The 12,681-nt window shown below is 37.5% G+C and overlaps 1 protein-coding gene across 1 annotated transcript in view; it reads right to left on the bottom strand.

Moving 5' to 3' along the window:
* kcnh1a (potassium voltage-gated channel, subfamily H (eag-related), member 1a) overlaps positions 1–11,160 on the bottom strand; it is a 37,519-nt gene extending 26,359 nt beyond the window's left edge. The window contains exons 1-3 of the mRNA XM_055162602.1: positions 11,088–11,160; positions 5,891–6,014; positions 198–304 (exon numbers count right to left, since the gene is read on the bottom strand). Of these exons, the coding sequence (XP_055018577.1) occupies positions 198–304; positions 5,891–6,014; positions 11,088–11,160 (304 nt within the window). The remainder of the gene's footprint in view (positions 1–197; positions 305–5,890; positions 6,015–11,087) is intronic.
* Positions 11,161–12,681: the final 1,521 nt, after the last annotated feature.

Here is a 12,681-nt window from a genome sequence, read left to right as displayed (position 1 = left end):
AACAGTACAACTTTGAATGGTACAAACAATTTTTTTCTAGAAATGAAGTGTCTTTGGTCCAGCTCTGAACCAGTTAGAGCATTTCCAGAGAGGTAGAATTGCACTGGGCTGGCTTTGAACTTGTGTTCCCGAGCTTCTGAATACATTTGCATGACAAGAAACTACCCCCATATTTTTCCTTCAATGTTGCTACTCACTGTTCTTCTTGTACATGAGTATTTCAAAGGAGTTCATTTCATAATTTTCGAACGTCAGCCGTACTTTCTCCGTGGTGTCCTTGTCCGTGAGCTCTCCGTACATGAAGCTAAAACACACAAAGGGAGATTTAAGTTAATCATCTCTGAGATGGGACTCACTCATTTGTTCTTCACTGCTGGAAGTAGACTACGATTAAACAAACTTTTATCTATTAGTTTCAATTTGTGTCATGTTAAGCTGCGGGGCTGTCATGCAGAGAGGGGCTTTGATGTATCTGTCCTTTTTGAGCGGATAAACAGAAGGAGCAACAGCAAAAACGACTGATATTAATAACGAATATTTTAGAAGTTTTTACTTCTTACTAGTACCTCTGCTATTACTACTACTACTACTACCCCCATTATTACTACTATGTCTTCAACAACTATAACAACAACAACTACTACTACTACTACTACATGAAATACAATACATTCTCCACCATTACACATAAGATTGTCCATCTATTAAGATTGTGTTCACAAAAAGGTTGCTGTATTCATAGAGTTTTAATAACTACTACCACTACTACCGCTACTACTACTACTACTACTACTACTACTACTACTACTCCTACTACATTCTCCATCATCACACTTAAGATTGTCCATCTATTAAGATTATGTTCACAAAAAGGTTGCTGTATTCATAGATGGTTAATAACTAATACTAATACTACTACTACCACTACTACATTCTCTACCATTGCACATAAGATTGTCCATCTATTAAGACAAAAGACAGAGAGGCTGCACCAATTTTGTTCACTTTGCCTGAAAATAGCTCCAAATAAAACTATTACAACCACTACTACAACAACTACTACTACTACTACTAGTGCTACTGCTTCAACTACTACTACCACTGTTACTACTACTACTATTACTACTAGTACTACTGCAACCAAAACATCAACAACTACTACAACGACTACTACTACCAGAAATACAATACATTCTCCACCAACGCACATAAGCTTGTGCTGACAAAAAGGCTGCCATATCATAAACGGCTAATGTGAAAATATGCGCCACTTTTGTTCACCTCACCTAAAAATAGCTACAAATAAAGATAAATGTTTCTGGCACACTAATTGCCAAAATGCAAAGTTCTTTTCAAAAACAAATTAGACCTGAAGACGGGTCAGAGTGCCACGGATGCGTTTAACTGGCCTGCACAGACATAAATCTCACTTTGCCTATTACCGCCACCCTCTGTAGCTCTCTGTTCCTCCACTGATCTAAATATAACCCAGAGTTTGTTATGAAATACAAAAGGCAGGCTAAATTTAATGAGACGCCGCTATGATGCTCAAGACGAGACTTTTTCAGACCATTGCTTGATGTAATATCACTGATGAATCTCCTCTTTGCCAGCTCATTCCTTCAAAGAGAAAAACTGCTGAAAAAACAAATTACTCTATCACATGATGCACGGCCAATTCCCACAGGTCCCCCACTGTATGTTTACCAGATCATGCTTAGAAAAAAGAGGAAATCCATCAGAAGCAAGCGCCAAACACTGACTTTGATTGGGGTGTGACATGAAGAGAAAAGTGCCTGTGATGTCGGACAGTGAGCATAGGCAAGAGGCAACTTCAAATACACAGAATACAAGGCTTATTCTGAGGCTGTTGTTGTGATCTTTGAAATAACTGGACTGAGGATTGTATAGATAAAGAATACATACATCTTTTTTTAATCGCTAAAGCAAGCTACATAGTTAAGAATGGGGAAATTCCTTTATTTTCAGTGGTTAAAATCAAAATTATTGGAAAAAAATCCAGCCACATGGGACAAATTTGGTGTATGTCTAGATAAATGGGGAGGGTTGCCTGAGCTAATATTAAATCAATATATCACTGGCTCACTGCAGTGTTCACCCAAGAGCAGATAATAGTCGACATGCTTTATAATAATATAAACAATGTTTGTTACACTACATTACAACAAAGGTGGGGAGAATAGGCACAGTGATTACCTCGCTTTATTTATTTATTTTATTTAGGTATTTATTTATTTTTTGATAGCTTATTGTCTCAAAGTTTCACAAAAAATGTTTCTTGGTTGACATTACTGGAGACACAATATTTATTTTTGTTTCAGTTTTTTTTTTTTGTGATCAAATTTTTATTCAAAAAACCACCACCACCACCAACCAAATAAAAATGTATGTATGCATGTAATTATTTTTGCAGCTGTTTTAATTAACTTGTTTGTTAAAAGAGCTATTCAGTCTTAAAAACAAAACATTTTACCAATCACTAAATAAAATATTGAAAATATTGTATCATTTTTGTTCCTGTTTTATCTGTTAACCTTTTATATGTGTGTTTAAATATTACACTATTTTCTGATCTATGTTATAACAAAACAGACCTGGAGTTGTGCTTTGTTTCATTCACACATGTTTAACACACAAATCCTGCGTATTTAGGCTGAGTTCTTCTCTCAAACAGAAAACACTTTGTTCCACCTTATGTCAAGTGATAATACAGGAAGTGCTCCACTGTGTTTTTAAGCTCCAGACACCTTCACTGGAATCATTTGAGTAATTTCAGCCCTGGAATTGCCAATCTCTACTGAACTCAAAATAAAAGGTACAGTAGCTCTCAATCTGAAAACTACCGCTTCATGACATCACAGGGTGGAACAGAGCATTTTGAGCTTTGGAGATGTAGACAGGCTGATAATAAAGGTTTACTCAAACATGTGAGAATGAAACAAAACACAACAGATAACAACAGAATGGCTTATAGCTCACAAGAATCATTGTTGCGTAATATAGAACATTTAAGCTGTAATACCCTTCCCCGCAGAGTTAACCACAGGGACCCCTCAACTATTCACTGACCTAAACCTGCACATTTGTGTTTTTTTCTTGGTGGTCATTAAGATCCTGAAGCTTCAAATATCTGCACACGACTCTAGCGGATAAAAGCCATGAGTTCAATAGCATTAATAAAATCAAAGTGAATCACCAAAGGGAAAGAAAATCCATCTACATTTCATTACTACCACATCTTGAAGCAGGCGTAATTATCCATTTTCCTCGTGCTTACATCACCACTGGACTAAAAATAACCCTTAAAACAATTCTCCCAAAGCGATATTTGTATTGGCAAGTCTTCCTGCAGCTTCTGTTAAGGGACTCCAGGGTCTAAATCAGTAATGGCTGCAGTGCTGGCTGTGACGAACCCGAGTCTCCCACGGTTCTCAGTGCTGGCAGCATCGTCTGCTTCATGTTGTATTTATTCTGCCTTTCAAGTCCAACAACTGATGCTAAAGAAAGCCTCACATAGCTCGGAAAAGTGTTAAATGTGTATTTTAAGGTTTTCAAAGAACCAGTCTCAGTGCCTTGTTACCTATGCCATACTCTACAAAAGAATACAGCAGTTTCTTCCTCAGTAGATACTAGATACTTGATCATTTAGATTTAGACAAACTTTATTGATCCACATGATTTGCACACAATAGCTCACACATCACAATTTATTATATTAACAAAGAGCAGAAATATAAATGGTAATAGTAAATTCAAAATAGCAGTAAAATAGCAAGAGACCAGTGTCACTAAGGCATAATTATATAAATGTATATGTACCAGTAAAAATAAAATATAGAAATATTGCAATACAAATATATCTCTGCTATATACACAAGAGTTCGTAAGGAACAACAGTGCAAAGATGATATAATGATAATAATGACATGACATAGGGTTATCTGTTATATAATTTGCCAGTGTACATACTTGTTTTGTTGAGTTATGTTTTCTTTCATTCACATGTTTGAGTAATTCTGCATTATTTGTCTGTCTACATATCCAAAGCTCAAAATACTGTGTCCCACCTTGTGATGTCATTAAGTGGTAGTTTTCAAATAGCTACCTTTAACCTTTAGTTCAGTAGATCAACAACTCCTGGGCTAAAATCATCCAAATGATTCTAGTGAAGGTGTATGGAGTTTAAAACACAGTGGAGCACTTCCTGTATTACCACATGACATCAAAAGGTGGAACACAGTGTTTTCTGTTTGAGAAGAAATATGCAGGGTTTGTGTGTTAAACATGTGTGAATGAAACAACTAATAACAGCAATATTTTATCATGATTCGATTCTAAATTCTACTCTGTGTACTAATAATGAAAGTTAGCACAGTTGAAACCGAAATTGTGGTCCTCAAAATGTCTCTACTAAGGTGGAAGCTGAAACCATACCATTTTTCTTTTGCTGTTTTGCACATAAATAAATTCCTATTCCTAATAATTCGCCCCTATAACTGCAAGCCTCGTGAGCTTTATTTGACTGGAGCCGAACGCTATGGGTGACGTCACACTCCCTTAACCCACTTCTTTATACAGTCCATGACTGAAACCCATGAATAATTTCCACAAAACCACTTGTTCCATTGAAACAATTAAGAATGTAATATTGAAGATATTTGTACACCCATGCTGCAGCTACAGTTAGCTGATTAACTAAACTTGGACTAAAATGAGCTACATTATACAGACTGAAGATGGATTTTCAGGACAGTTCCTGACCCGAGATGCACTGATCATAATGAGGGTGTGGAGAGCTACAGCGTGTGAAGAGAATAGGTCTGTCTATGTGCGTTTGACAGTGAAGGAAGATCTCTTTGTTTTGTTTGGTTGTATGTACCGGGTGAGGAGCTCCAGGCGTCTTTGAGTTACAATTATGTCAAGCCAAGAATAGACCTCCAACTGTAGATAGCGGAAAAACATATCACTTTGAATTTATTTTATTTTGAATACTTGGGTTATGAGTTTTACAGTTTTATTATTTAGTTTTTCTGCTTTCTTCCTTAGCTCATTTCACAGCCTAGACCCGAAAAGCATAATAGATAAATCAATAAAAAAAAACTTTATACGTAGGAAGAGGCATAAATATATATATAAATATTCAGGCCTTTCTGTATTGAATTTTTTTGTATTCTTTCTTTAAAAACATACTGCAGCCACCAGGAGGGCTTCTGATCTAAAAGTATTTTGGCATTTTAGGGATAACAATTTGAGTACTGGCAAAAACAAAACAAAAAAATGGATAAGGCCACAGAAAGCAGTACAGGTCTTACATCGTAACAGCTTGTTCAACTCTGAATTCAGGCTCAAAATTATTGTAATAAGTGTCTTTGCTCATTTGTGAACATTCAACAAAAGCACAATACTTTATTTATTATTTTGTTGTGCTTTTTTATTTTGTCATACTAAAAACAAATAAAATAGCTTTCAATATGAATTTCATGAACATTAACATCACATTTCTTCCTCCACAGTCTGAACTTTGTGGACCACTAAATGTTCACTCAGCAGCAGCAGATGCCTTTGTTTACTTCCTAATAACACATAACTAACTACATGAATCAAGATATCTTTACTCTAAAAAACTGTGATATATTTTTTATATATGTATACATTTTTGGCATATCATCCACTCCAAGCATCAGGGAGAAAGACAAGCAGAAAGAGATGAATCAGGGAGGTCCCAAAGTACATATAGTTTACAAAGACAATATGTAAATAAACAGGGGGCATGACCTCTTTTGCCTATAAAGAAGACCTTATATAAGAAGTAGCATCACATATTTTTCATCTATAGCAGGTCCCTTTGGATAACTATTGTACCACATACCTGCAGGTGCTGCTCTTCTGCATGACCTCTGCCCGGTGGTAGCCTGACAGTTTGCAGAAGCCATCGTTGCTGTAGACGATGGGCCAGTCCACGATCTGAGCGTTTCCCAGGACAAAGTTAGTGTCTGTTAAAAGATTCAAGAGGAAAAAAGAGGGCACACGCTTGAGGGGCTTCATTCCCCGGGACACACATCAACGCACATGTAGCCTGGGTAAGGTAAAGAAAATGTACGAATGATTTATGCATCTAAGAAAATAGGAGGCAAATTTTTTACTTAAAGGTGCATTATGTAACTTTTTGGTTGGGGGTCTATCGCCTGCTTCTTTCTATGGATATGTCATGTTCCCCAGTTTCATATTAAACAACTCTGCTTCACATTTATTATTCACAGTTGGCGCCATACTTCAAAATAACCTGAAAAAACAGGCATTGTGACTGTGAGCAGGGTTGCCTCTCCACAGATCTGACCTGTAACTTGGTCTGGTCTTTGCTTCTTGAAGATAGAAAGGTTTAATGCCATACTGTGAAACATTCCAGACAAAGCAAAAACATCTCCATGAAGAAAAGCATTTTGCGGGCCGCCCTTCCCCCACCAGAAAAGTTACACAGTGGACCTTTAAGAATAATAACCAAAACACTTAGTAACAGATGTGCATTTTTAACAAAGCTAGTATTTGTCCCACAATTGGGAAAATGAAGATATGTTTAGCCCTGCTACTACCTACTACTAACTAATCCTTTAATATTTTGAGTTTGATAAAAAAAGTAAATAAATTAAAAATCATGCTTCAAAAGCAGCTTGGAGGATTTCTTCAAGCAGATCCCTGATGGTTTAGGGCTCACTGCGTACTCCACATACAACACATAGAGGCAAGGCGCACTGCAGTCCTGACTATTGCTTTATAGTTTCTCATTAGAGATGCTTGGATTCAGGAGATGTCTCTGTAAAGCAACAATGTGCTGCTTCATGTTTAGCCATGAATTCTGCATGTGCCTCAGCTCCCTGGTCCCTCACATGTTTTACTGCAGAAAACATAGCATGGCTGTTTGCACGTCTCAGCTGATTAGTCTTTATTGTTTTATTTTAGATACATTTATTAATGGGATCAGCAGTCCATTTATTATTGGTGGTGGTTTTAATATTATGGTAAACTGTGGTAGTAGACTGTCTTTTGGATTAAAGGTCCTAAATTATGCAAAATTGACTTTTGTGAGCTTTATGCTGTGTTATAATTTAATCTAATCAAAAAATACCTGAGTTGTGTTTCATTCATGCATGTTTGAGTAATCCTACTTTATTAGTCAGTCTACATCTCCAAAGCTCAAAATGCTCTGTTCCACCTTATGATGTCATGAAGCAGCTTTTTTCAAGTTAACAACCAACTTTTACCTTTGGTTTAATAGAGATTGAAAATTCCAGGGTTGAAATGATCCAGATGGTTTTAGTGAAGGGGTATGAAGTTAAAACAGTGGAGGAGTTCCTGTATTACCACATGACATCACAAAGGGTGTGGAGTGTTTTCTGTCTGAGAAAAGAACTCAGTGTATGTATGCCTGGTTTGTGTGTTAAACATATGTGAATGAAACAAAATACAACTCCAGGTATGTTTGTGATGAAAAAACAAAATCAATGAGCCTTTTAAACAGGCCAGCCTAAACTCTCTATAATTCATTCCCTATGAAAGTTTCACCCCAATCCATCCTTGAATTACTTCAGACAATGTTCACAGGGCCCACCCCACTAGAATGCAGTTTTGGAGATGTCTGACCCACATGTCTAGGCCTTCACAATTTGGTATCTTTTATTCAAGCTGCAGTCATAATAAAACAAAAACACATGCTATTCAGTTGAAGTGACAGTGTGGATAATATTAGCTGGATCGAATACTTTTTCTATGATAAGTACAAGTATAAGCAACATGTTTATATTTAGTATACTTAATAGTAATTTGTCACACATATGCATGAGGCATGATTAAAAATATGAGAATGACTGTATGGGCCTACAAGCACAACTTATTTATAGGGGAGAAAATGTATTATGCTAAAAAATGCTAATGGACCAAAACAGTGCATATTTAAACAGCTTCCCTCCTATTTTTTACATTAACAGAAGGCTCATTTGCAGCTCTAAGGATGATTGAATTGACTGCACCGCAATGTAACTTGTTGTGGTTTTTAATAACTATTATTAAATATTAAATATTAAAGGGATCATTTTACCTGTTTTCTGATTTATGTTATAATGTAGTTTTCTTATTACAAGCATAGCTAGACTTGGGTTTTGTTCATTCACACACATTTAACACAAACCCTGCAATTGTAGGCTGAGTTCTTCTCTCAGAAAACACTCTGTTCCACCTTGTGATGTCATGTGGTAATGCAGGAAATGCTCCACTGTGTTTTAAACTCCATACACCTTGACTAGAATCACTTGGATCATTTCAGACCTGGAATTGCCCATCTCTGCTGAACAAAAGGTAAAAGGAGCTGTTGAAAACTAGTTCAAAACTACCACTTCATAACATTACAAAACATTTTGAGCTGTGGAGATGTAGACAGACTTATAATAAATTATTATTCAAACATGTGATGAGGTAACAACATTATAATATAGCTTAAAGCTCAAAAAAATCAATTTTGGATTATACAGGACTTTAACATATTATCACTGGATTGTGCAAACTGGGTTGAAAAAGCCCTGAAACTTGCTCTAATTGAGGAGCATGTGAATAATTTAAATGCCTGACTGATGTTTATTGATTATGAAGAATGCATTCAAGAGTCAGATTATATTATATCTGCTAACATTAAGTAACTAAAGGGTTTTTAGGTGGGTTGATGGGGCACAAAATAACAGATCAATACAAACACTTACAAACAGGGAGACACAGAGGGACACAAATGAAAACAGAATTGTAAACATCACCTACACATGTAAGACACAGACGTTCCATGCCAATGTGTTATTTTACAACAGTTAAACACGAGTGTAGTCATTAATATTAATGTGATATCAATATTTGAACTGTTTCTTAATGTTAAAATTATCAGTGCGGGGTCCTAAATATGTAAATACTTGTAAATTAACAGCAATTGGTATAGAACATGTAGTACACTACAAAGGGGATATCTGAAGAAAAAAATGGTGGTGACTTTTCTTTATAGTACCTGTCTGCTTATGGGACAGTGTCCAAACTGAAATTTGTCAAACAGAAAACAATGGTTATTCACACTTTATACTAAAGGACATGATGGACATGAGGACAAGGCGTGCTAGACAATTAAAATTTAAATACATTTCAAAAAGTGGCACAAATATAATTTGTAAAATAACACTTTTAGTCATTTTACATAAGTAGTGTTGTAGGTGAATGCAAATTTAATGTAATAGCTTATGTGCACTGTGCAGGTAATGTGTACCTAAGCCTGCAACAGGGCCTCTTAAATTAAGTCTTAAAATAGAGAGCATCTAACATACAAAAGGAATCAAACAAGCTGCATAAGACAGAACAATCTGATCCTCAGTGGATGCAGAGTGAAACCAACAAAGCTCAAACGTTCTTTTTCACCAGTTATAAAAAACAAACTAAAATGTTTAGTACCTTACTTAATGACTTGTGCAGGCGTGTTTTGACTTGGCATTGGCTGCCAATGCCTTTACCAAGTTTTAAACCACATCATGCACCTGTTTCCAGCTCCAATAAAGCAAAGTGTAGACTGCACTAATTCCCATAGCAACAAGCAGCGGAAAAACACAACTGCCAAGTGCCCTACAGAGCGGTGTCACTCACGTCCTAGGACAACTAAGCAAAGGAGGACCAGCAAGAACAATAGGTGAACATTATGACTTGTGACACATTTAAAAGTTCCTTTAAAGTTCACACTAAATGCCTGAGCAATAAAAAAGGAAAATGCCAAGTGCTGTCATCTGCTAAACTGTTACCCAGAATGCAGCCCGAAGCCGCTTATTAAACAATGAGTGATTGAGAGACATAGAAAGGCAGAGAACTTCATTGTTTGCAAAGCGCCCACCCACCACCGGGGCGATCACTAGTCGCTTCACTGTTTCTCACTGGCATCCCGCAGATTATAGCCTTGACTCTTTTGTTTCTTACTTGAGTGAAGATTTAGGGGCTGCTAATCCATGGACCGCCCAAGGTCAAAGAAATGGTTTATTCAGCTCTTGTTTCACAGGGTAAATTCTGCACTTTCTTTTTGTACTTTACATTCAGGGTCTATGTGGAGAAAATCAAAGAATTGTATTTTCTACAGGATATGTCAAGCTTTCCTCACTAAACTCAAATGTGAAGGCTTAGCCTATGCCATTTTGGTGACAGAATTCAAAATAATCTCCCATCGAGACACACAGACAAACACACTTTGCTGTTGTTATGTGGCTATCTGTCCAGTGTCAGAGCTGCCCTGTCACTTTCTATTCAATGCGATGATTTGCACCAAAGCAAAACTGACAGCCTGTTCCACAAATGACACATTTTCCAATTGGTTTGGAATAGGCTATAAAAACATCATGGTATCCACATTTTAAAATGTAGTTGGCGTAACATTAGGGAATAGGCCTACCGTACTCCTAACCATTCTTTTTCTTCTCCAGTCTTTTAGATGAAACTGTCACAGTCAAACAACACTGGACTATGCATGTGGTATTCAGTGCATTCTCTTATATGCACGACGCAACAGTAACTACTGCAAACATTGCACTACTTTGATTTGTTGCTTTGGAGTCAGATCACAACCCCGTGAAAATAACCGGCTTTAATTTAATAGGCCGTCGCTGTGTTCACTTTTTCCTCTCCCTGTAAGCGCATAATTACAACCATTCCCATAACCTGGTGCCATCCCTACAGTGGCCTATGCACTCAAGACTGCGCTAAAATGATTTTCCAATTAAGAGCCCCATCGGCCTTATGTAACAGACAGTGCGACGACCATGGCGTTTTCCACCTACATACTGTACTTTGTGGAATTCCGATTTGGAAGAACAAGCCTAACTCACTCACTAACTCCATAATCTAAGTTAATTAAATTAATGGAATGTGCATTAAACATAGAGAAATCTAGTGGCCTGTTTCCCCCCAAGTTTTGATGTCTCTTCTGCGACAAAAGTGGCGCTTGTTTAAGAAATTGTCATCACTTGCAAAAAAATGTATCTAATCACATTGAATATCACACTTACCGTTGGACCGTCGGACTATATTCTCCAAAAAAGTATTTTGAGGGGCCACAAGTCCCCTCCGACCCCCCGCCATGCTGCCACTGTACTCAGACGTCTGCAGGTGAGGCTTTACTCCTCAAAACACCGAGGCTCTTCATGTCTCCGCAACCGTGGAGACGCTGCGTGGACTGGGTCTGTCTAGTCTCGTCATTAGCTCCCTCAGCCCGGTGCGGTGCGTTGGCGCCTCTCTTTACGCACCTCATCATCCAGGAGAAGAAAACAACGGCTGGGCGCAGCGCACAGGACGCGGGAGGGGACTACAGGGCAGCGGAGAGCTGCCTGAACTGGCGCAGACACGTGCTCCATCTGCTGGACGCACACGCTATTGCGAGAATGGAGGATGCGTTTCCCCGTCTTTGGCAGTGTATTTTTGTGTCTAAGAAAAAAAAAAAAAACGTCTTCTTGAGCTCTGCCTTTTCCCTTGTCATAAGTTGCTACATACGATCACCAGCTTTTGCATTAACTAATCCAACTAAACTGTTAAACTGAAAAAAACAAAAATTGTGGCTGTTTGCTGCAGGGGCTCCAGTCAGTGAGAGCAGGTAGAGGGTGCTCTTGGAAAAAGGATCAAAACTTTAGACCAGGCATGTCCAAACTATGGCCCGGGGGCCAAATGCGGCCCTCAGACAAATTTTTCTTGGCCCTCAAGCTACCAGGTGAATTGGCCCAAATTACCTTGCATCATTAAAAAATATTTTTTTACTGCAAGTTTTTTGAAAATCTACCTTGATAAAGCTAATATTTAATATTTAGTGTGTGGTTTTAAGGATCTTAGCATGAATATAAACTGATGGCTCATTCTAACGTGTTAAACATGCATATATTTAAATTATTCCCTTTACTGAGCATCAGTCTACGGCCCTCGATCAGCCCTCTGCTTCTTCTGTGTTTAGATATGTGGCCCTTGATGAAAAAAGTTTGGACACACCTGCTTTAGACACATTGAAATCCAGGCACTCCAAATAGGTAAAAGTGCCTAGATTTAGTTGTGTCTTAAAATTTTAACTGTTTATATATTTATGCCCTATTTGACAGCCTCTTATATCTCTTATATTTTCGCTACTTATCAATAGAATTTATCTAAGTCTATTAAAACAATATTCTTTCAATTGGAAACTCCTGCTTTTAACTGTTGTACTACTCAAGAGTGAATAACTACTTTCTCTTAAGCCTTTCCAACTTTTTTGTGATGATGCATTCGTTGGGAAGTAATCTAACCTGTTACAGCACAGCCTCCGCAGTGATTGGTCATAGGTTTAATCAGTAACTAGCCTTAATATAGGCCAGTAGTTTTGTAAACGCATTTACACACATTATAACGCCTTAAATGGTCCTTACAACCTTACAACAGATACGACATTATGAGATAAAGTAGCATGTTTGGTCTCTATGGGCTGCATACAATGACATCATTTGTGAACAAGCAAAGTAAACAGTAATTTAATGTGTGTACAGCAGTCAAGCAAAGATCCGAGGCCCTCTAGCACTCTGTAGTCCTTTATTACAGCTGTTAGACTTACATTTTTCATAGTAGAGAGCACCTCGAATCTCTACA

Source organism: Boleophthalmus pectinirostris, unplaced genomic scaffold (assembly GCF_026225935.1).
Source record: "Boleophthalmus pectinirostris isolate CB_2022bp ecotype Guang Dong unplaced genomic scaffold, ASM2622593v1 HiC_scaffold_5, whole genome shotgun sequence".
Lineage (NCBI taxonomy): Eukaryota > Metazoa > Chordata > Actinopteri > Gobiiformes > Gobiidae > Boleophthalmus > Boleophthalmus pectinirostris.
This window is presented reverse-complemented; position numbering and strand designations above follow the sequence as displayed.